Consider the following 20,254-nt stretch of genomic DNA (forward strand, 5'->3'; position numbering starts at 1 on the left):
AAACTATGCTTTTGTATAGGCAGACTGTATGCTGCCTATACAAACATTATTCGACAGCTAAAAAAGTAAAATTCAAAATAATCTTTTGTTTTGGGATACTTGGTGCAAATACTCCTAAAATTATTTATTTTATAGGTTTTATTTTTAAAACTGTTGCAAAAATCCCCGTAATGATGCGAGTATAAGTCTCCCGGAGTGGAGTGGAGGGTTTCACGAGATTATGTGCAACAAATTAATTACAGCATGGCTGCTGGTGGTTTTGCCAACACCCAGCTGGTTGTTGCATCATTTTAACATTCCTGTCTGGAACACAAGCACAGTCAGAGAAAAAAACTCATAATGTCATGCAGTCCCTTTGGGAATCCCAGAAACTGTAGGAGCCTCCCTGTAGTTTTCCCGAGGTTGTTTGGTTTGTTGCCTTATTGCTATGGTTTTCTTTCACACCGGGCATGTGTATTGGCTGAGATATAAATTATAATTTAACAATCTGGTATGAGCATTTGTTCAAATGTTCCATCATTAGGCAGCGCCTCACTGTTTTATGCCATAAATTCACCATATTTACAATTTTCAAATTAGAACCAAAGTTATTAATGCTGTTTTAGCGCACACTCTTCTAATAATTTTACAAATCTTCCACCTTAGGCTGATAAGAACACACACCACTAAATGCTACGTAGCACAACCTTTGTGTTCATGTGTATCAATTCAGCCAAGAATCTAGAAGATATACTTCATTTCTTTAAACAACAACAAAACTCCTAAAAAGTGCATTGATATTCAGTTGTCTAAATCGATGCTTTGTAGAAGCAGTTTTGATTGTAGTTATAGACGTCAGTTTTTTTTGGCTATGTCTCCACCATCTTTGCACATCTATAGCCTGAAATGCTTACTTACTGAGATCAAAATTGTACTTTTTTCTGCTTTGCAAAACAGTTTAAGCTCAATCAGACTGGATGGAGATCATCTGTGAAAGCAAGCTTTTGTTTTCACCTTCTTTCATATGTTATTTGTGTCAACAGAGGCAAACTGTGCATGTGGTGGTTTAGTTTTATTGACTTTTTTTTTTTTCCCACTCTTTCTTAAAAGGCCAGTTGGAGTGTCAGCAAGCTTATTACGTTTACAGATGACTTCCATTGAAAACTTGTGATGAAAACCTTAGGCTGCTTTGCAATTCTCAGCAACTGCTATGTTCTTCCGTCTTTATGAAGTCGCTTCTTCATTATTGTAACAACACCTCTGAGGCCTTATATTAGATTACATACAGGTTAATAAGTTGATTTAAGTAGGCGAGATTTGAAAACGTTTGGTAACATTTGATTCCACTAAGGGAGGTGAAAGCAAATACATGCCACACTTTTCAGATTTTTAATCAATTTTTTTTTGTTGAAAACCACTTCACTTTGTTTTTTTTTTCTTTTTTTTTCTCCAAAGAGTTTTCGCGGCGCTAGTGGCTCGTACTTTTTGCGACAGTAGGCAGACAGGAAAGAGGGCGAGGCCATGCGGCAAAGGTCACCGGGACCGGGAGTCGAGCCCGCGACGTCCACGTCGAGGACTAAGACCTCCAAATGTGGTGCGTGCTAACCCCCTGCGCCACCACAGCACGCCCCCACTTCACATTTCTGAACACATTTGAACTCTTCTATCATAAAAAAATCAACTAAATTTACTGAAGTTTCACCCGAGGGTGAAAATGTTTTTACATAGCACTCCACACTCCAAGACATTTTGCTCTCTCTCCTCCACAGGGTCTCGAAGTGCTAGTGCAAAAATGTAGAAACACTGTTTATCCTTTACTCTCCCTTGTGACCTTTGACATTTTGCCATTATTAGCAGGGATGTAGCTGTCATCAGTAAATCCAGCTTGTGTCCTCACAGTTTAATGGTCAAACAAGGAGCTTAGCATTCTTAGGAGTGTGGGTGTCAGTTCCTGGATAATTTAGCCATCCCTCCTGCTCGCTCGCCTTTGTTTGTGTGATTTGTTTGGTCAGATGAAAACAGGCCAGTCTTGCCTTTGTCCTGTAACCAGAGAACATTTTGGATGACTGAATCTTTGGAGCCTAAAGTGTCGTATAAATACAGTAACAAAGAGTGCGTTTGAAAATTTGGATACAACAATGGCATTCAAATTACGAGATACCCTGCTTGGTATCATTTGTTGGAAATTTTATCTTGTCTGTGTTACGAATAATCAAAAGTCACAACATGTCAATCATTGTATTATCATTTACAAGAAATTACCTGTGCTGTCACACAAAGTGGGTTTTCCCTTTTTCTTTTCAAGCAACAAACATTTTATCAGTTTCAATCAGCATTCCTGACTGCGCGTTTCTCACATGCTCTTTAATCTGATAAAGTGTGGATGAAACCAGATAAAAAGGATTAAGCGTGATCAAATTACCCTGTTTCTTTTTCAAACTCTCTCCTGGCTCCGAGATCAGGATTTGTGAGACCACCAGTGCAGATTTATAGCTCCATGAAAGTTGTGGGAGGTATGTGACATTTCTGCTCAGAACACTGAAGGTCTGTGGTTTAATTGCAAAAAAAGAAGAAAAAAAATGCACACATAAAGCAGCCTTTTAGCTCAGCATGAGGAAATATAAGAAATAAATAGGTGGAGATAAATAACCAGCGATATCAGAAAAAAACAGGATGAAATTAAACCAACATGTATTAACACGGATGGATATAGATATATAAACACTCATTAAATGTTAAACTATTTCAGATATAATTAATGTATTTCCCTTATATCCACAAACAGAGCAGCTGAAGTATTGTGGCAGTGTGCTGTGATGTGACACCCTCCCTGCAAAACAGCTACAGAGGTTTAAATATGAGGAGATTTAATTAATGTTGATTTCATAAAAAAACACCAGTCAACAAGTTAGAGACAGGCCCAACTCACTGTTGTAAAAAAGAAAAGAAAAAAAGAGATTGAAAGCTGCTTGTATCTCACAAAAAAATCTCTAAAATGAACATGTTCCATCATCTATTTTTAATTAAGCATACCTTAGGCATTAATTATATATGACTCATTTTATTTATAGGTAGCATTGCAATAGACAGGGCAGTAATATGATGAGATAAAACATCATTTGATTACATTACAGCATTCCTTGCATGATAAATCTCAACACTCTGTCATGCAATGTGGTGAAGGTGGTGGCTAATTACCTTTATTGAAGTCCAAAACAAGCCTTTTCTCCTCTTTCATCTGAACAGCCACTGAAGCATGTGGTCTACTGTTTTCTCTGTTGTTGCCTCAAGATTATCTCTTTAGCAGCGTAAGTCGGAATAACACTCAAACTGACAGGCAAATGAACACATTAATCAAAATAGATTGCACATTGATGGGCTGCAAATGTAGTTTAGTCATGCTACATAAATTAAAAAAATTCAGGCAAACCTTCCACCTAAAGTAGAGTACAAACATTGTTGATCCGCGCTGTTTGCCGGTGTGTAGTCATATAATTTCATCAGAACTACACACATTTAGTGGATGTCAGATGTAGCCTAAAGGTAAAGTAATAGCAGAGTAATTTACAACATGCTGCATAAAAAGGCATCCATAAAAACAGCGTGAAGTACCTTTAGGAAAACCACCACCATCCATGTGGCCCACAGGGAAACTGTGGCAGGAAAAGTGGGTGTGGACTGTGGAGTGGGTTTCCATAAGCACACCTTTGGGTTGTCGTCTCTTGGGAAAAAGTAGGGATAAGTTTGACGCATGGGAGGTGTATCAGGCGTTTGCCGTAGAACAGATGAATGAAACACATCAGGTAATGATGGTGGGGTGGGAACATGTGGAAGGTTTTCTACGCGCTACACGAGGCAGCAATCACAGATATAAAAACCAGCCACTAACCTTGTTCCTATAACTTATTATGCTATGCCTGAACTTTTAAATCACCGAGAGCACATGAGTTGTGTATATGACTGTTTTGAAGTTGTTGTATTCTGTTGTAGACTGAGAATGTGTTCAGAGAGGGAAAGATGTGGGACATCAAAGCATAGGTCGTGTTTTTCTGTCAAAACAAGACAGAAAAACTGGTGCCTGCTATTACCTTGAGAAGGTTACATTACTGTCACAGTGTTTATACAGGTAAAAAAAATTCCACCAATGCAGCTCATCCAAATGGCCTTCATCAGAGTCCTGAGGAATACCTCAAAAATGGATCCTATCACATCATCTCTTAAACCGACAAGAACTAAACAAGGTGAGGCAGTGTTTAGTTTCGGCACGCATCGGCTCTCGAACGTCTTCCTGAAGACATGAGATGTGCAGAAATGGCTGGGTACTTTAAAATAGGAATGATAACAAAAGATTTACCAAAGTGACAGTCCATGTCGAACATTTTTGGTTATCTGGAGAAAGGTTTTTAATTAATCCCATTCACAGTAGATGTTTTGTTTATGCTTTAACATTGCATTTGAATCCGGTTCTTGAGGCTGGGTGTACCGGCAACTTTTAGTCGTGTTTCTGCTTCAGCACACCTGAGTCAAATACTGAGGTCATTCGCTAGACTGTGGAGAACTTGACTGCATAATGTAAATGAGCCATTTGATTCTGGTGTGTTGTGCCAGGGACACATCTAAACGTTTCAGGACACCGACCTGCCTCTTCCACCTTTAGTTGCAGAAAATAGCCAAAAGTAGGAGCAGAAAGTGATACAGAACATCAAACTAGGGTATTTGTCAATCCGTAGCTGGGCCATTGTAACTCTTTATCATAATGAGGTCTAAAAAATGACCTTGAAAGACTTCAAATGATCTGAAGAAAATTCTCATGATGATATCTAAAATTTAAACTTTGTTTTAGATGTAAAGCCATAAATAGTCTGGCTCAATCTTATCTTAACGACTTCATAGTTCCTTTTATTTCCAGCACAGCCCTTCACTCCTAGACTGCAGTTTTTATTTGTGGTTCCTGTAGCTTCTAAAATGGGAGGCAGGTCTCAAAGTTATCAGGCTGCTCTCTGGTGGAGCCAACTCCCAAGCTTTATCTGTGAGCCAGACACCCTGTCTGTTTTTAAGACTGAGGCTCAAACTATGTTTTAGCTAAGTTTGGGTTGTCTTAGCTTAGGACCAATTTTCACTTTTCAGTTTGATTTTTCCAGTTTGTTCTCCATTAACAGTTGGGACTATTTTTGTTTTAATTGTAGCTTCAGGTCCCATATTTTTGTTCCATGTATTTTCCTGCCTGTTTAGTTTTAAACTGGATAAGGCAAATTGCTGCTATTGAGTTTTTTTCCTATTAAAGGAGAGTTTAGTTTGGCTCCACAGTCACCCTGTGTTTTCTCAGGATGAAAGTGCAAATCGGAGTAAAGATTGGATGCGATTGGCTGGTTTCTCATTTTTTGTAAAAGCTGCTGACTGACTGCGCTGCATTAAAACTGGATCAAATTTGCATTCGACATAACTTTATAATAATGTTGAAATTAACTGGATTAAACTCGAGATTATGTCTGTTATGAACTAGGATAGTATACAGAGTTGGATTGAGTTTAACTGAATTACATTTTAGAGCAGAGTGTTGTTCTCTACAGGACCAACCCAACACTGTACAGTACTAGGTTTTAAGCAAAATTCTGTAGTCATGGTAAAACTGAGCCCTTCACCATAATCACATATTTGTGACAGTTATAAAACCTTAAGTCTAATTGTTTTAACAATCAATAAAAAAAAATGCAGTTGTGGCCTTAACTCAAACAGCAGCAGAAATGACTAAATTAGAATAAAAATTTAAGTAGATGAATATTTAGTGTGTACACAAATGCTGCTGTTGTAGCTCTTTACTGTGTAACATCTGGTGCAACAGGAGCTCCTAAATAGTTGGAACGTGTTCTTATATCTCCTATATACATTATATTGAACAGACATATACAGGGCTTGGCGACTTGCACTGTTTATAACACACTTCATGCACTGTATTTCACTAAAAAGTAAATGCAAAAGGACAATTAATTAAAAGATGAAAGTATGACATTGTATAATTCTTGGGAAAAACATTAATAATACCAGTAACACCAAGTGAAACTTTATTGCTAGATTTTCATTTAAAATGTGCCACTCTGGTCCATTTTATTTACTTATTTAAACAGCTAAAACTTTGGTAAACTAGAAAACTTGTTCCATATATTGTGAAAGCACATGATAAATTAAAATAAATTACTTTCTGTTTGGAGAAAGCGATCCCCTTAGACTCTTTTGCCAAAAAAAAAATTTAAAAATGCAAATTTATAGAGGCTAGTGCTTTGACGGCATAAATATGCACGGGAGGTCAGCACCTTCCTTCATCATCTGCTGTAAAAATCAAAGTCAAAGTTCAAGAGATGCATTGCCTAAATTTAGTTCAGCATGCTGCAGAGCTGTGTCGCTTTTATCTTAGTCCCCTGCTTCAGCTGTCATCTTCAGTATGCAGCACTGGATGTCTTCACCGGGGCCTCACTCACTTTTCAAGTCTTTCTTCAATCGGCTCATGAAAGACGACTCCTGCAATAAAAAAACAAAAACAAAAAGAATTTAGGCAGACAGGAATTATTTTACCTCAAGGACAAAAGTTTATGTTAAGACTGGGTTTTAGATAAGTAGACACCCACTGCCCAGTTCAGATGGTTCAGTATTGAAAAACCTTGATTCAGGGCCTTGCAAAAGTTCCTGTTTTATTTTTTGCATTTCGTAATATTACAACCACAGAGTTCAACTTTGCACCGCCAAAGTTATTTGGAGGTACAAGAGAAAATTCGACTTTGTGTTCAAAATGTTTTAAAAAACAAAACTTGAAAAGTGTGGCGTCCCCCCTGATTCAAGACTTTGTTGCCATGTTTGCCTGAGGTTATGGCTGCAGGATTTGGGGGATATTTTTCTACCAGGTTTGCACAACAAGAGATAAAAAAACAACACCTAATTCTTTCCAAAATGGCTAGGTCTTAGTCAAATTTGATGAGGAGAATCTGTGAACAAACCCATGAGAAACAAGAAGCCTTCAGGGATACTAAACATGTTGTACTTTGTGTTGGTCCACAAAGTAACACCCAACAAAATACATAAATGGTTCTTTAAATACTTCTGCAAAAAACAAAGTTTCAGAGCCGGGTTGTTAGTGAAGAGTACATTTATAAAATACATCAAAGTTCAAATACGTCAAAGAAGTTATGATTTCAGCTCTTCAACAGAAAAAATCATGACTACAGGGGGAAAAAAAAGAGAAGATTAAATACGTAGCATTTTCACCAGTTTGTTTTCACCAGTGACAAGATTAAATTTAAAGTTTTTTATATCGCATCTGAACTCAAGCATTTCTTATTTCTGTCTTTCATGTAAGTGCTCTGAAAAATTGTATGCTTGCTTTCAAAGTGAAAGATTTAGATTTGCCAGGAAACTCATTTATATGGGATTATGGGAGCAAATTGATCTCTTAAAGCTGAAATGACAAATCAAACATGGGGAAAGTGCAGCACATTCCTGATTATAAATGTTTTCAGAGCGCTCACTGCACTCACTAAAACACACAAAACACAACTAAGAATTCATTTGATTTTATTTTACCCACTTGCTACGGACCATAATTTGTCTCAAAGCCTACTGACATATTTTCAATTTTTTCTTCTTTGCCTCATTGAACAAAAGAGACCTTTATGTTTGCATGTGACGAGAGCCAGTGTTTGAGCCTGTGTTTGTGTGTGTGAATGTTTGAGTGACTTCATCTTGTTACAGAGGAAAACAGACTCTCTACATTATAGTTTCCCAATCAAATCCTCATGCACTGATCTAATCTGTCAGCACATGTAAGCTTTGATTTCTGCTGGTGTGTGTGAAGACTCAAAGTTTTTCACAGCCTTTTGTATGCCATCAGGGAAAAGTAGGAAAATGCTTTTGGTGGTTTTTTTTTAATTATGTTGGCACTATGCAATCTTCCTTTTATACACCGTAACAAGTGGGCATGCTTTATTGTCAGAACTAGGAATTATAATTCAAGTTGTAAAGTAATTATGTTTAATGCTAATGAACTTTGTAATCATGTATAATTTAAAAATCTTAAAAATGCTCGTAAACTCTTATCTTCAACACGACCTTGACCTTGTGTTGTCAATGTTCTGTGTGTGTTTAGACTAGTTGAGCGATGGCAGATTTCACAAGAGTAAGAGAGACATTTTATTGTTTTATTGGATGTAAACAGTAACAGTTTTTGTTCATTTATTCTTGTGTTACTGTAGCATCGAGACTATAACTTGGATGCCCTCGAACAACATAAACACAATGATTCTGACTGCTACAAAACTTGAAACATATAAAAGCGTAGTTTGGGATGTCATGTGTTTCTGCAAATAGATGTCTCTGAATGTTTCACACTGGGACTTTAAAGCAACTATTTAGGGGGAAAAATGTTCTTATTTGTTTTCTGGCAAAGAATGAGGGAAAAAGATTAGTTTCATTGCTTGGGTTTGTATTAAGTATTGCCTGGCTGGAGGACAGGGAGAGTTGGATGTTTATGAGTTTTTTTTTATATCCCATGTAAAAATCATCCCTACTGTTTAATGCGTATCCACTAATCTTTGAATGTTGCTGGACTGGGTGAAATCTAGAACAAACGCATCTCAGGAAAAAGCAGTCAGTGTCCTGACCGTTTTAGAAAAATTTCAATAATTTGGTGTTCATTGTGACTGACAACTGTATCACACAGTGTCTCTCACATTGCTTTCTCTATGTAGCCAAACTGAACTAAATAAGGGGTGTAAAGCAAAAAAAAAAAAAAGACAAATCCTACCTCTGTCAGTGAGTCTTCAAGCTGCTTCAGCTCCTCATAATGGTCTCGAGAGTCTCTCAAAGGCTGAACCATGATTTCTTCAATCTGAGGGAAAAGCTGGTCAAAATACACATGTAGAGTAAACAACAAATTTTTTAAAAAAAGAGAGTGCTGTATTAGCAATTCACATTTGTCCAACACCTTCATGACTGTCTCAAACATGGGGATGAGGACAAACTTGATGAATCCAATCTGAGCTGTGGGTTTGGTAACTTTGTCTCTGTCCATGAAGGGAGCTACTGGAAGACCCTCAGACTTCTCCCTGTCACTCTTAAAACCAAAGAGGTCCCTGCATTAGTATATTGTCATGTTAAGATTAGATCATTCTGGTCAAAGGAAATTCACCTGCATGAAGTATTCCTCCAGTAAACAGTCCACCCACGGCTCAGCAACCTCAGTTGGCCTCACTTCGTTGGAAATATCGCAGCACTTGATCAACACCTTCTGCAACTAAAATAATAAACATAAGCCTGTTCAAACTCAAATTCAACATGTCCAAGAGCTGAGGACTAAAACAAGTGCAGCTGTGAAAATAATCTGTTTTGCTTGTATTTCTAGTTTAAATTTCTCATTCATCAGAAATGCCTTGTTTGTGACTTTGGCCCATTGCAATACATTTCGTCACAAAAGGCCCGATCCATAAGGGTAGCAGTAGAGTAACATTAACAGATGGGGATGTTGTTGGTGAAAATGTTTACATACACACATTACGTGGTCCTCGTTGCTAAAATCAAAGTTGTCCAGTTTCTGCTTGAAGCCTTCAAGAATCTCGCCATGCCTGGCCATGTCAGTGGCCAGAATAAGGGTGATAATAGCCTGAAAACATGAAAGGAAAGTCGAAATCTTTTTTATTATTATTTAGATTTGAAATCAACATACACTGGCATTCAAAAGTAGTCATAGCCAGAGGTGTGACCAAGTCACTGTGTTGCAAGTCTCAAGTAAGTCTCAAGTCTTTGTCCTCAAGTCCGAGTCAAGTCTCAAGTAAAGAAGGCAAAAGTCGAGTCAAGTCTCAAGTCAGGAACCTTTAATTTCAAGTCATTTCGAGTCGTTTTTATTTTTTTATAATTTGCAATTATACATAAAATTCAAATAATAGACCATTTGTTCTTTTTAAAATATGTATTTATCTCAAATGATAGAACATGTGTAGCTGAACACAAAGTATAAAAAACATTTTTAAATTGGACCACTTTATTGCCCAGTTCTGTTAAACTTGATATTCAATAAAAAAAGACGAAAATGCTGACATTTCCACAGCACAATACAAAGAACCATAACAGCAGTTTTTTCCTCTTTTCTCTGACCTGGTCACTGAGTGAACATGTATTTTTATGTGTCCATGTTTTGAGTGACATAAGAAACAAAACAAATATATCAACTGAACAATTAACAGAAATCTGCAATTGAGGATACTGTATTTCAGTTAACTATTCTGCATTGCATTTGCAAAAGACCAAACTGGCCAAAACTCTGTCTGTCATTTGTGCACGATGAGGACGTAAAATGATGCCACCATAGCTGAAGACGCGCTCCACTGGAGCACTGCAAGCAGGCACTGCCAAAACTCTGGTGGCCACATTAAACAGTGAAGGAAGAGTGTGCATGTTCATTGCCCAGAACAAGAGGGCGTTCTGTCCATCAGCAATATGGAGGTAATGACTTAGCTGTAGTGCTGGACTTGTCTGGACATCCTTCTTCTGCCTCTTACAATAAGCAGCAAACAGTCCTCCATCTTCACAGTCCTTTTGATCTTTATCACCAGGAGTCACGTGTTGCTCCAACTTTGCAGGATCTGCAGCATTTTCCAGGATCAGATCTGAGAAAACATCCAAGTAACAGCGGCAAAAGAGCCTGTATTAGAATTTTAGACAATAAATAAATAATACAGAAAAAGAACACCAAATACAGTCTTTACCTTTAACTTTTTGTGTCACTTCTGTCTTCATGTCCTGACTGCCCAACACATGGTGTTCCACCCACAACAGAGAAAACGCTGGATCCAAAGCAGCTGCTTTGAGGTACACTGGATCTGAAAAGGGTGCAGTGATCCCTTCTTCTGCTCTCGCCATTTGTACACTGATAAAAATTCCAAGAAATCTTTTGTTCAAAGATGCCTGGAGACTGCTGACCAGACCATTCAGGAAACGGACTTGCGGCTTCAGTTTCTCAAGGTGGTGATTGAGGGACAGCACGGATGGAACAACAGCACTGATCGTGACTATTTTCTCACCTTGTGTCAAATCAGTTGCTTCTTCAAACGGTTTCAAGATGTCCACCATCTCCTTCAACAAGTTCCACTCTCGTATTGTGAACAACAACTTCTTGTGCCCGGCCTTTTCAAGAATAGCACAGAGTTTTAGATGTTCACATTGAAGAACCGCCTTCACTTGTCTCACTGTTGAATTCCATCTTGTGATTACAGAAGCAGGAATGCTTTTCCGTTCACCAAATTCAGCTTCAAACACATCTTTCAATGTTGTGCTTGTGTGCAGCAGTGAGCTGAGCTTAGATAGCTTTGAAAGGGCAGGAGATGCCACTTTGGTCTCTGTCAGGCCATCTCTCACCACCAGCTGAAGTGTGTGAGCAAAACATTGCAGGCGATGTTTCTTTCCCAAAGAAGCACCGACTGTTTCCTGATCTTCCAAGGGTAAGTCATGCCAGAGCTCTGGGTCGTCAAGATGATGATTATCATCAGGTTCCTCACCTTGGTCAGTGGGAAAGCATACAGTGAATGCTTTTCGCATATTGGCAGCATTGTCACTTATAATGTAATCTAGCTTATCTTTGATGTTGTATTCATCGCATACAGCTTCAAACTTTTCACAGATTCTTTCACCTGTGTGCGAGCCTTTGAAGCGCTCAAAGGCCAACAGTTTTGATTTTACCTCGAGCCTCTCAATTCCTTTTTGTATCCAGTGCACAGTGATGCCAAGGAAACCCCTCATCTTTCGGTCTGACCAAATGTCCACTGTCACTGAAACATGATCAGTCTGGCTCAGCTGGGTTTTTAACATCAAATGTTTCTCAGCAGCAAGATCTTCTATTTTTGATGTCATTGTTCTGCGACATATTGGGCTGTATTTGCTGTCGACTACTGTCAGAAAGTGTCGAAAACTCTTGTTTTCCACAATAGACAGGGGCAGATTGCAACCAATAATTAAATCACGTAGTAAGGCATTTGTAATGGCTTTCTGCTGTGGATGATTCATACTGTACTGCCCAGCACGAGTGTCCAGAAATTGTGATATGGAAGGCTGTTGAGGTTCATTTGTGATCCTCTTATTCATTTGGTATTCTTCAAATCTGTCAGAAGTAAACAGATGTCAGAAAATAAATTACAGCCATTCATGAATTACATTTGACTTCAGTTTACTCCTTCTATTCATAAATAAACATCAACACTACAACAATCATAGTTTTCAAAAAATGAAATAAGTATAAATGAAGTTATCACAAGTAAACTCAGGAAGGTCTGGTGCATTTATTTTTCTGCTTTTATTTCTAAGTATGTTAGTTTCAGTCCTCCGTAAATATGGGACAGATATTCTGCACAAAATTTATTTGGGACAGTCACTGTATTTGGTCTTTTTTTTTTTTTTTCCCAGCAAAGCTATACTACTTGGAAATGGGTTCTGTGCGACATGTGACAGTCACGCCGGTCAGTGCATTAAGTCAAAAACAGTTGACTTAATGCACTGACTGCAGTAAACAATATATTGTCAATATAATTTCCCAACGTAGATGTCTTCAAATACACCAACCATCCTTAGATGATACTAGACCCGGCTCATCATCATGATGGGACAGAGAGACTCTGTTCCCTGTGTTCAGGTCCAGAATCTGCTTTCTGTTCCGGAGCCCCGCTCACTATCCACCGGCTTCCTGAGCTAACACGGTGCACATTATTTGTGGAGGCATTTGAAGGACCGGATTTATGGTAAATCATCACCAATTTAACCCGGAGTACACATGCTAACACGAAGTTAGCTAAAGTCAACTATCTTACAGCAAAAGAAAAGTGCCACCTACCGATCTTTGTGAAGCTTCAAATGCCGGACAAAGTTGGACGTCGTGGCATCTCCATCCGATATTCTCTTCTTGCATGTTTTACAAGTTGCAGTTCGTTTTTTAGTCGAAAGTTCATAACCTACGTAGCCAAAAGAAATTACTCGCGGAAGCATATTCCAGCTGTTATTTCGTATTTCGTTCCCTGAGCTCTGTAGCTTTGCCGCGTTTTTTTAAACGTCCAAATCCTGTTAATTTGATTGGTTGTGCTGCAGCTACGTACACATACATACATAAGGAGAGAGGAAAACCATAGTGACGGTCTGCGCATATTGATACGGAATGAGTGAAATTAATTAATGACGCCACTTTATAAATAATGTGTTTTAAATTTTAAGACTTTGAGTAAAAAATATCAAGTCTTTTCAAGTAAACAGCTTCAAGTCGAGTCAAGTCCCAAGTCAATGGCATGAAAGTCAAAGTCAAGTCCGAGTCTTTGAGCATTTTTTCAAGTCAAGTCTCAAGTCGTGATTTTAACGACTCGAGTCTGACTCGAGTCCAAGTCATGTGACTCGAGTCCCCACCTCTGGTCATAGCTCTTAAATGTTTTCAAATTTTGTCACTTTACAACCACAGGCTTGATTGAATTGGGACCAACCTGAAGTAGAGCATAAGTCTGAAGTGAAAGAAAAGGCATACAAGGTTTACAGAATTGGTATGTACTCTATATTTAACTCATTTTACCTTGGCACAACACAATACATGTTGTACCAAAGTGTGCTAATGTGCTCGTCATGGATTGTCCATGATGGACTCCATGTTCAAGTATAAGGGTGTCGAAATGTGCTCTAGGCACCAGGACATCCTTGGCTGCACTTCGTTGATAGACTTTGTTGTCGTCTCATCTGATCTGCGGCTTCGTGTCTCGGACACTTGGGTGAAGAAAGGGGCAAAGCTGTCCACTGATCACTTCGGTGGTGAGTTGACTTCAATGATGGGAGAGGATGCCCAGAGGTTGGAGTAAACACAAGCATGCAGCATGTATCCTTATAGATTTATTTTGGCTAACTTTTTTGTTGCCAAATACTGGGTTTGTCAGAGAACCCATCATCATGCCACAAAAGTCTATAAGAGTTAAGATAAGTTTCTTTTTTCATGAGTCTGGACAGAAATAAGTACGAACATCTTTGCTGATTCTTTGTGAAATCAGAATCAGAACGATACATAGATGTGACAACAGTGCAAAAGATTCAAGACAAACTCAACATGACCAACATCTCACCTGTCGAATCTTTTTAAATGCCTCTGGATCAACATTTGCAAAGATGTTGCACTCAGGAAGCGAAAGGATCTGAAAGGCCACAGCACAATGATGGTTCTCCAGCGGGGAGATGTCGTTGTAGCGCACTGCCAGCTCTGTGCGAGCGTTGATTTGGTATCTGATAAATGGATGACATAGTAGAATGGATCTGACATGGTTGGACAGTAAGTTCTCATGAAGTTTTTCTGATAAGGTTCTCACCTGCATGAAACTCAGACAAACGTATCAACATGATTTGCTCAGTGGGAATGTTTTCATACCTGAATACTCTCCAGGCTGAACTAGTTTCACAGCTCATCAACAACAATGTTGTGCAGAGTATATCAAAACATAACGAGGGTCAGTGGGCTTCTCCAGTGCTGCATATGTCAACAGTACTACAGACATAGGACTGAGTCTTACGTGTTGTTGTAGCCAGGGTGGTCCAAGTCATGACACACCGCTGTTGTCATTAAAATTCCCAGATCTGTGAGGGTCAGCTTCCCCTGCAGGATAACGAATGATGAAACAAGCCTGTTGCCTGGAAATTCACTGGAAATACTGTTTTTAATTAAATAATCTTACGTCTGGTTTTAGTAAATAAGACTGAGATGTATTCAGTGCTTCATGCCTCTTAAATTTTTTATATGTTTTGCCACAATAAAACAACAAGCTTCAATTTTGCATGCATCATACTTTGTTAAAGTTCAAGATGTATGAATAATTTTGAAAGGCCCAGAACAAATATCTACCATACCTGCAGGTTGCAAAGGTGAATCATGCCGTACATCATCTGACTAACACAGAAGCAGTGACGAAAGTTGTGGAAAGGATTGTTGCGATAGTTTTCCTGTATTGCCAGCTAAAAAATAAAGAACACTCACTGTTTTGGTATTACAGGATATTAAATGAATCTGTGTTTCTAACAGAAATACGTAGCTTAACGTGCATCTGCTTTATTTACCAGCCAGCGTTTGAGTGTGATGGGGTTCATGTTAAATTCCTTCACCAATCCCAAGTCATGGTACATAAACTCCAGACAACTCAACATCTGTCACCACAAATAGAGAAAGAAAAAAAATAACAGCCTTCTTTCTTGGAGGTGAGAGGGATAACATTAAACTGTAATGATAGAAATCACCAAACCTCATTATGTTCCCAGTGCCAAACATCAAACGTTGGCTTCTTCAGTGCCTCAATGGTCTCCTGAGAAAGTGTGTACTGAATGTGGCAGATAAACGAACACGGTCAGAAAATCCACACACACCTTTTGTGAACTTCAAAGGCTGCATTGTGGAGAAAAATACCTTTGGGTAAGTGGGGACATCTCTTCTAGGTGTGACCTTCTTCCCCTCTTCTGAGAAATTGAATTTGCATGAACAGCTTACCCTAAGGTCAGAAGTAGACAAAGTAAATCAATCTTCATTGTTGTTGTTGTTTTAATGTACTCGGTGTGATGCCATGTTTGAAGTCTCACCTACTTCCGCCTCTTGAAGTCATCTCATCTCGAAGTTTCTTCAGATCGTTTTTACATTTTTCGATTTCGACTACTTTCAAACCCTCCACTGAAACAGGACAAATGATAAATTTGAGTTCCCCATTAGAGTTTTGTAGATGCTTCTCTTTTTTGTTGATCACTCACTTTCCACTCTCTTTTCCAACGCTGCCAACCTGTTGGTGACCTCAGACTTCAGCTCACTGATGCGGAAGGCCCTGTCTCAGACAGTTAAGAACAAATGAGAAATCAGCTCTGTTTACAAGTGATTCAGTTTACCTCTGAGGGCTGTCGCGGTTTCAAGAACTTTTTGCAAAATGGCGATGGGAAAGCTTCAGACACAGCAAAAGATGAAGGTGTTACCTGGTGAACTGCTCTGCCACCTGAGACAGCACGCTCTGAAACATGTCCTCCCTGTCTGTGGCATGGATAAAAATCTGATGAGCCATTGAACACCAGTACATTAATTTCCCATACAATTTTCTTAAATTCTTTACCTCCTGGCTGATCAGTAGATAGCGGGACAACTTTGTATAGAAAACTGTTAAGAAATCAGATGTGAACACCTTAGTTAGATTTCTCTCTCCCTTTTCGTATCATCTGTCACTTTGAAGTTCGTTTAGTTCTCCTAAAGGGCTGTTGAATCCATCAAAGGATGCAACCACATCTTAAAAGGGTGGTATTATGTATTTTCTAGGAACATTGTCCTGTCTTATAGCACAATCAAGTAACTATTTTACCTTCAGTTGTCATAAAAATGCTGGATGTATAAATATGACTTAAAAGAGTTTTGACTTCATAACTTGACACCTTGAAATAGGACCTTTATCTCTTTAAGAAGCTCCTGCTCTTTCCAACACTCCACCTCCACATCGTCACAACAACGTTAGTTCATTATCCCATCTACAACTATGAGGAGCGTTGGACAGAGAAGCAGTTCACATGAAAAGCGCTGCAGACTTGTAGTTCCACCAGATGTTTGCTAATTGTTGCTGCCACTAGTCTGGATGAGCTGACTGTGGGAGTCAAAAAGTTGATTTTACATAATAACCCCCTTTTTAAGAAAATGGAATGTGAGGAAATTTAAACAAAGCTGTAATATTTCTACAGTATGTCTGGTAAGTTACTTTGGAGAATTGGTGGGCATTGTGGCATCAATAGAGACCATGGCACCTTCTGGATTTACAACCTTAATGGCAGAGTTCCTGTTGAAAGACAATGAGATTTGAAGAAAAATGTGAGTATTATATGCGAGTATTGCATGCAATGCCTCACAAAAATGTTCATCACCCCTTTTGTTTTACATTTTGCCATATTAAAACCACAAACTTCAGTTTCGTATTTCTTACCACCACCAATCTGAATAGTTTGGTGGGCATTTTTTTTTTATTCAGCCCCTCTAGTTTATGGTTGTAACATAAAACAATTTGAAAAAGGGTGTGCAAACTTTTGCACATACGAAAAAAAGACAAAAAGGTAACATTAACTTGAGAGAAAGCAACAAAGCTCACATTTGTCATTAATCCTCAGTTTTCATCTGTACAGTACGTCAACATTTTGCTACAGAATAGAACAAAATATTATCTAAATTGTCCCACAGTGGGAAAAAGTTTATATATATGTTTGTATATTTACTTGGTATTTCCTTATTTTGGAATGTGAAACCAAACCAAACAACAAACCTGGGAAGGTTGGATGAGGAACACAGAAGTTCCTTGATGTCACGCGGACTACAGTGCCGACTGAAAACTACCTGAAATGTTGTAATTCAACAAAGTCAGATCCAAGGTCAGACAGCAGACGATTTGCACAAAAAGCGTTTATGTTACACAAATTCATAAACATCGAGGTTATACAATTTATTGTGTTTTTTTTAATATCTAAAAAAATCTAAGAAAGTGAAATGAGTTTTGGAATAAGCTTAAGGCAACATTGCTGTGTGGGAACACTTTGACAGAAAACAACAGCGGGAGTGTGAGATTTCCCGGAGCCCTTAAAGATGTCACATGCAAACAAATCAGTCTAGTTTACAAGAGTAAGTCAGCACTTGCAGGCTGTGAAATTGAAGGAATGAACAATGATTTACAGCAAAGATCCAGAAAACTGTAGTTTTCATGGGAGCAGGAGCATTAGCCCCAGCTGTAAGGCAGAAAAACTAAAACACATCGCTGTCCAGATCATGGGCTTGAAGCTCCTGTGGAGACATGGGTCATAGCCAGACCTCCACTTAAGAAACCCTTTACATCACTAGATGAGGAGCGCTTCTGCTTGTTACTATTTTGAACTATAATATGTCAAACCTGAGCCAGAAACCGTATGTTGTAGCTGCTTATAGAAGGCTGAATTGGATTTATTTAAACATTATTCAAGATTTATGTCAAAAACAATTAACATTTATAGCACTATGTTTTAAAAAAATGTTTTCTGGAGTCTTAAGGATGCAGGAGGAGACGTGTGTGTTGTTGGCAGCACCTTCAAGGCTCACTGACATCCTTCAGTGTCTAATTTTAGATCCTAGTTATGGTTCTTAAATCCCCTGGGATACTGTAATTGCTTTTGAACAGGTAACTTATGATTTAAGTTTTGGTTTATCATAGTTTGTTTTTATGTTCATTTTGCTGCAAACTCCCTTTCCATGTTATTGAGAATTAACTCATTTAATTTGAAATAACTGAGCTACAATTTGCCAACAAACTCAAAGATAGGACAAAGATGAGAGAAAAAAAACCCAAATAGCAATATTTGGAAAATAAATCAAGAACTCTGTTGTTTAATTTTTATTCTCTTTGTGTCAAAGTTATGTCACTTATGTTAGCTAGTGCTAATAAATAATAATAAAAAGATCCTCTGACACGTAACAGGTTAAAAAATATATAATGACATTTCAAACATACATGAAAAACTATTTAATAGACATATTTTCAAAAATATCTTTTTTGTTGTTTATAGACATTTATTCTTATTGATTTTGTTTGCATTTGTTCTTGTTATTACATTTGCTGTTCAAGCTTTTTGCCTCTCCCTCTGGTGCTCATTGTCTTTTTGCAGGCATAACAAAATAATAAATCCATAAATAAGCTTGTGAAGTGCAAAGGGTTTGAGTAACAAAGTGTTAGTCTTTTCAGTAGTGAAATGATGCTGTTCCTGATGGTGACAATAACCTTTAATGCTCTTTTATGTGTTTTTATTCTATGCTCCCTGACAATTTCATTCATACATAATCCAGTCTGTTCATATTTGTGGATCCATTTGATATATAGCATTCATCAAGTACAATATTTCAAACTCTTCACTTGAACATGCACAGTTAGTCTCACCTTCTGCACCTTCCCTTCAACATCCAGGTAAATGTTTCTGGGGGGGAAGGATGAGGAACTGGACCCCATGGTGCTTTTTTGTCTCCTCTGCTAAACACCTGAAGAGGTTTTGCTCTGGACACCCAATTAACAACCCCAAAGAGTCAAAATCTCTGTTCTGCTTCTTAGGATCTGCTGGAAATAGGTTGATGTTTTGGTATGCTTTGCACAGCAATTCAAGCAATAAATACAAATCTGACAAAAAAAAAAAAAAAAATTAAGCAATAACAACAAATACAATGTCAACAACTTAACACTTAAATCGTATTTGTAACAACTCAAGAACTTTCAATGAGACAATGGATGTAATAAATTGATAAAACAAAAGTAATAGATACAACGCTGAAAGAAATCAGTGCATGTATTGAACTCACGGTGTCAGCGATCCTCCTTCTCCCCCGTGGAGACTGGAAACAAAGTCCCAGGTGCAGAAGAACCAGCTTACTCGCATCTCACATGACAGCGCGTTTAGACACAAACAACCGCATGCCCACTGACATACAGTAAAGAGGAGAAGGAGGCTGTGAGTGATGAGGCTGGTGACGCCGGACATGTGAAAGCAGTGAATATAAGTAGCACTTGTTGCCATGGGACTGTCACCATGGAGAATAAAGAGACAATCATCAGGTCTGAAAGAGTAAGAGGGGTTTACCTGAATGGTTTCAGACAACGCTAAAGATGTTCAACTATGTTTGCAAATGATTTAGCCTTAGCCAGTTCTTCACTGGAAAATACCTCAAGCTTGATCAAGTTTTATGAAAAGTGCATTTGAAAAGAAAAACATCAACCCCCGCCAGCATGGGAGTATTACCAAACAAGGTTCAGTTTGGTAATAGTGAAACCTGTTCCGCTGAGTTGAAATGTCAATTGGTTTTTGGGAATAATAATAAAAAAAAAAAATCAGCAAGTTAAATAACATCAAAATGGTATAACAGTTGTTAAGACAAGAGACAAAAGATAGCTGTAGCTATCAAATCAAAGTCTGCGTCCATTCAAATCAGTTTGTCTGTCATACAGCTTTTGGTTAGTTGACAGACAAAAAAAAAGGAATTATTTGCTTTTATATTGTGAAGAAAATTCAAATATTTTTAATATTCTAATATTTCTGATGATAAAAACATTGAGAAAATTCAAAATACCTTTATGCTGCAAGTAAGGCTCCATCAGCATGGGAGAAGTCATTTTGGGGAAACAAAATATGCTATTATATTATGGATTACAAAGTAAAAAAAAAAAAAAGGAAAATATATTGTCAGTTAAATAATTTTGCTCCACTCCCTTTTACC

At 38.1% G+C, this 20,254-nt stretch overlaps 1 protein-coding gene across 3 annotated transcripts; it reads right to left on the reverse strand.

Annotated features, from left to right (window-relative positions):
* Positions 1-3,024: 3,024 nt before the first annotated feature.
* Positions 3,025-19,506, reverse strand: pde9ac (phosphodiesterase 9ac). 3 transcript variants are annotated; one of them, XM_032590249.1, is made up of 19 exons: positions 19,343-19,506; positions 18,930-19,103; positions 17,295-17,365; positions 16,740-16,817; positions 16,110-16,153; positions 15,976-16,030; positions 15,760-15,830; positions 15,595-15,682; positions 15,425-15,506; positions 15,264-15,338; positions 15,082-15,168; positions 14,875-14,979; positions 14,541-14,623; positions 14,100-14,256; positions 9,512-9,625; positions 9,155-9,259; positions 8,951-9,079; positions 8,771-8,854; positions 3,025-6,495 (listed from the first exon to the last, which is right to left on the reverse strand). In XM_032590249.1, exons 2-19 carry the CDS (start codon positions 18,996-18,998, stop codon positions 6,448-6,450), a joined length of 1,545 nt encoding a protein of 514 aa, XP_032446140.1. In that variant the 5' UTR covers positions 18,999-19,103; positions 19,343-19,506; the 3' UTR covers positions 3,025-6,447. The 3 variants fall into 3 exon arrangements, with proteins under 3 accessions (XP_032446140.1, XP_032446139.1, XP_032446138.1); XM_032590248.1 differs by having other exon boundaries at positions 8,771-8,866; positions 18,930-19,100; positions 19,343-19,504; XM_032590247.1 differs by having other exon boundaries at positions 8,771-8,866; positions 19,343-19,504.
* Positions 19,507-20,254: the final 748 nt, after the last annotated feature.

Source organism: Xiphophorus hellerii, chromosome 18, assembly GCF_003331165.1.
Source record: "Xiphophorus hellerii strain 12219 chromosome 18, Xiphophorus_hellerii-4.1, whole genome shotgun sequence".
Lineage (NCBI taxonomy): Eukaryota > Metazoa > Chordata > Actinopteri > Cyprinodontiformes > Poeciliidae > Xiphophorus > Xiphophorus hellerii.

Bases quoted from the DNA above. Each gene is read 5' to 3' on its own strand.
- pde9ac (XM_032590248.1), bottom strand. From the start codon at position 18,998: ATGGGGTCCAGTTCCTCATCCTTCCCCCCCAGAAACATTTACCTGGAT. The intron at 16,818-17,294 runs GTTTGTTGTTTG...GTCTTTCAACAG, and splicing joins TCCTCATCCAACCTTCCCAG to GAACTCTGCCATTAAGGTTG. The intron at 6,496-8,770 runs GTAGGATTTGTC...TTTTTATTGCAG, and splicing joins TTGAAGACTCACTGACAGAG to GAGTCGTCTTTCATGAGCCG.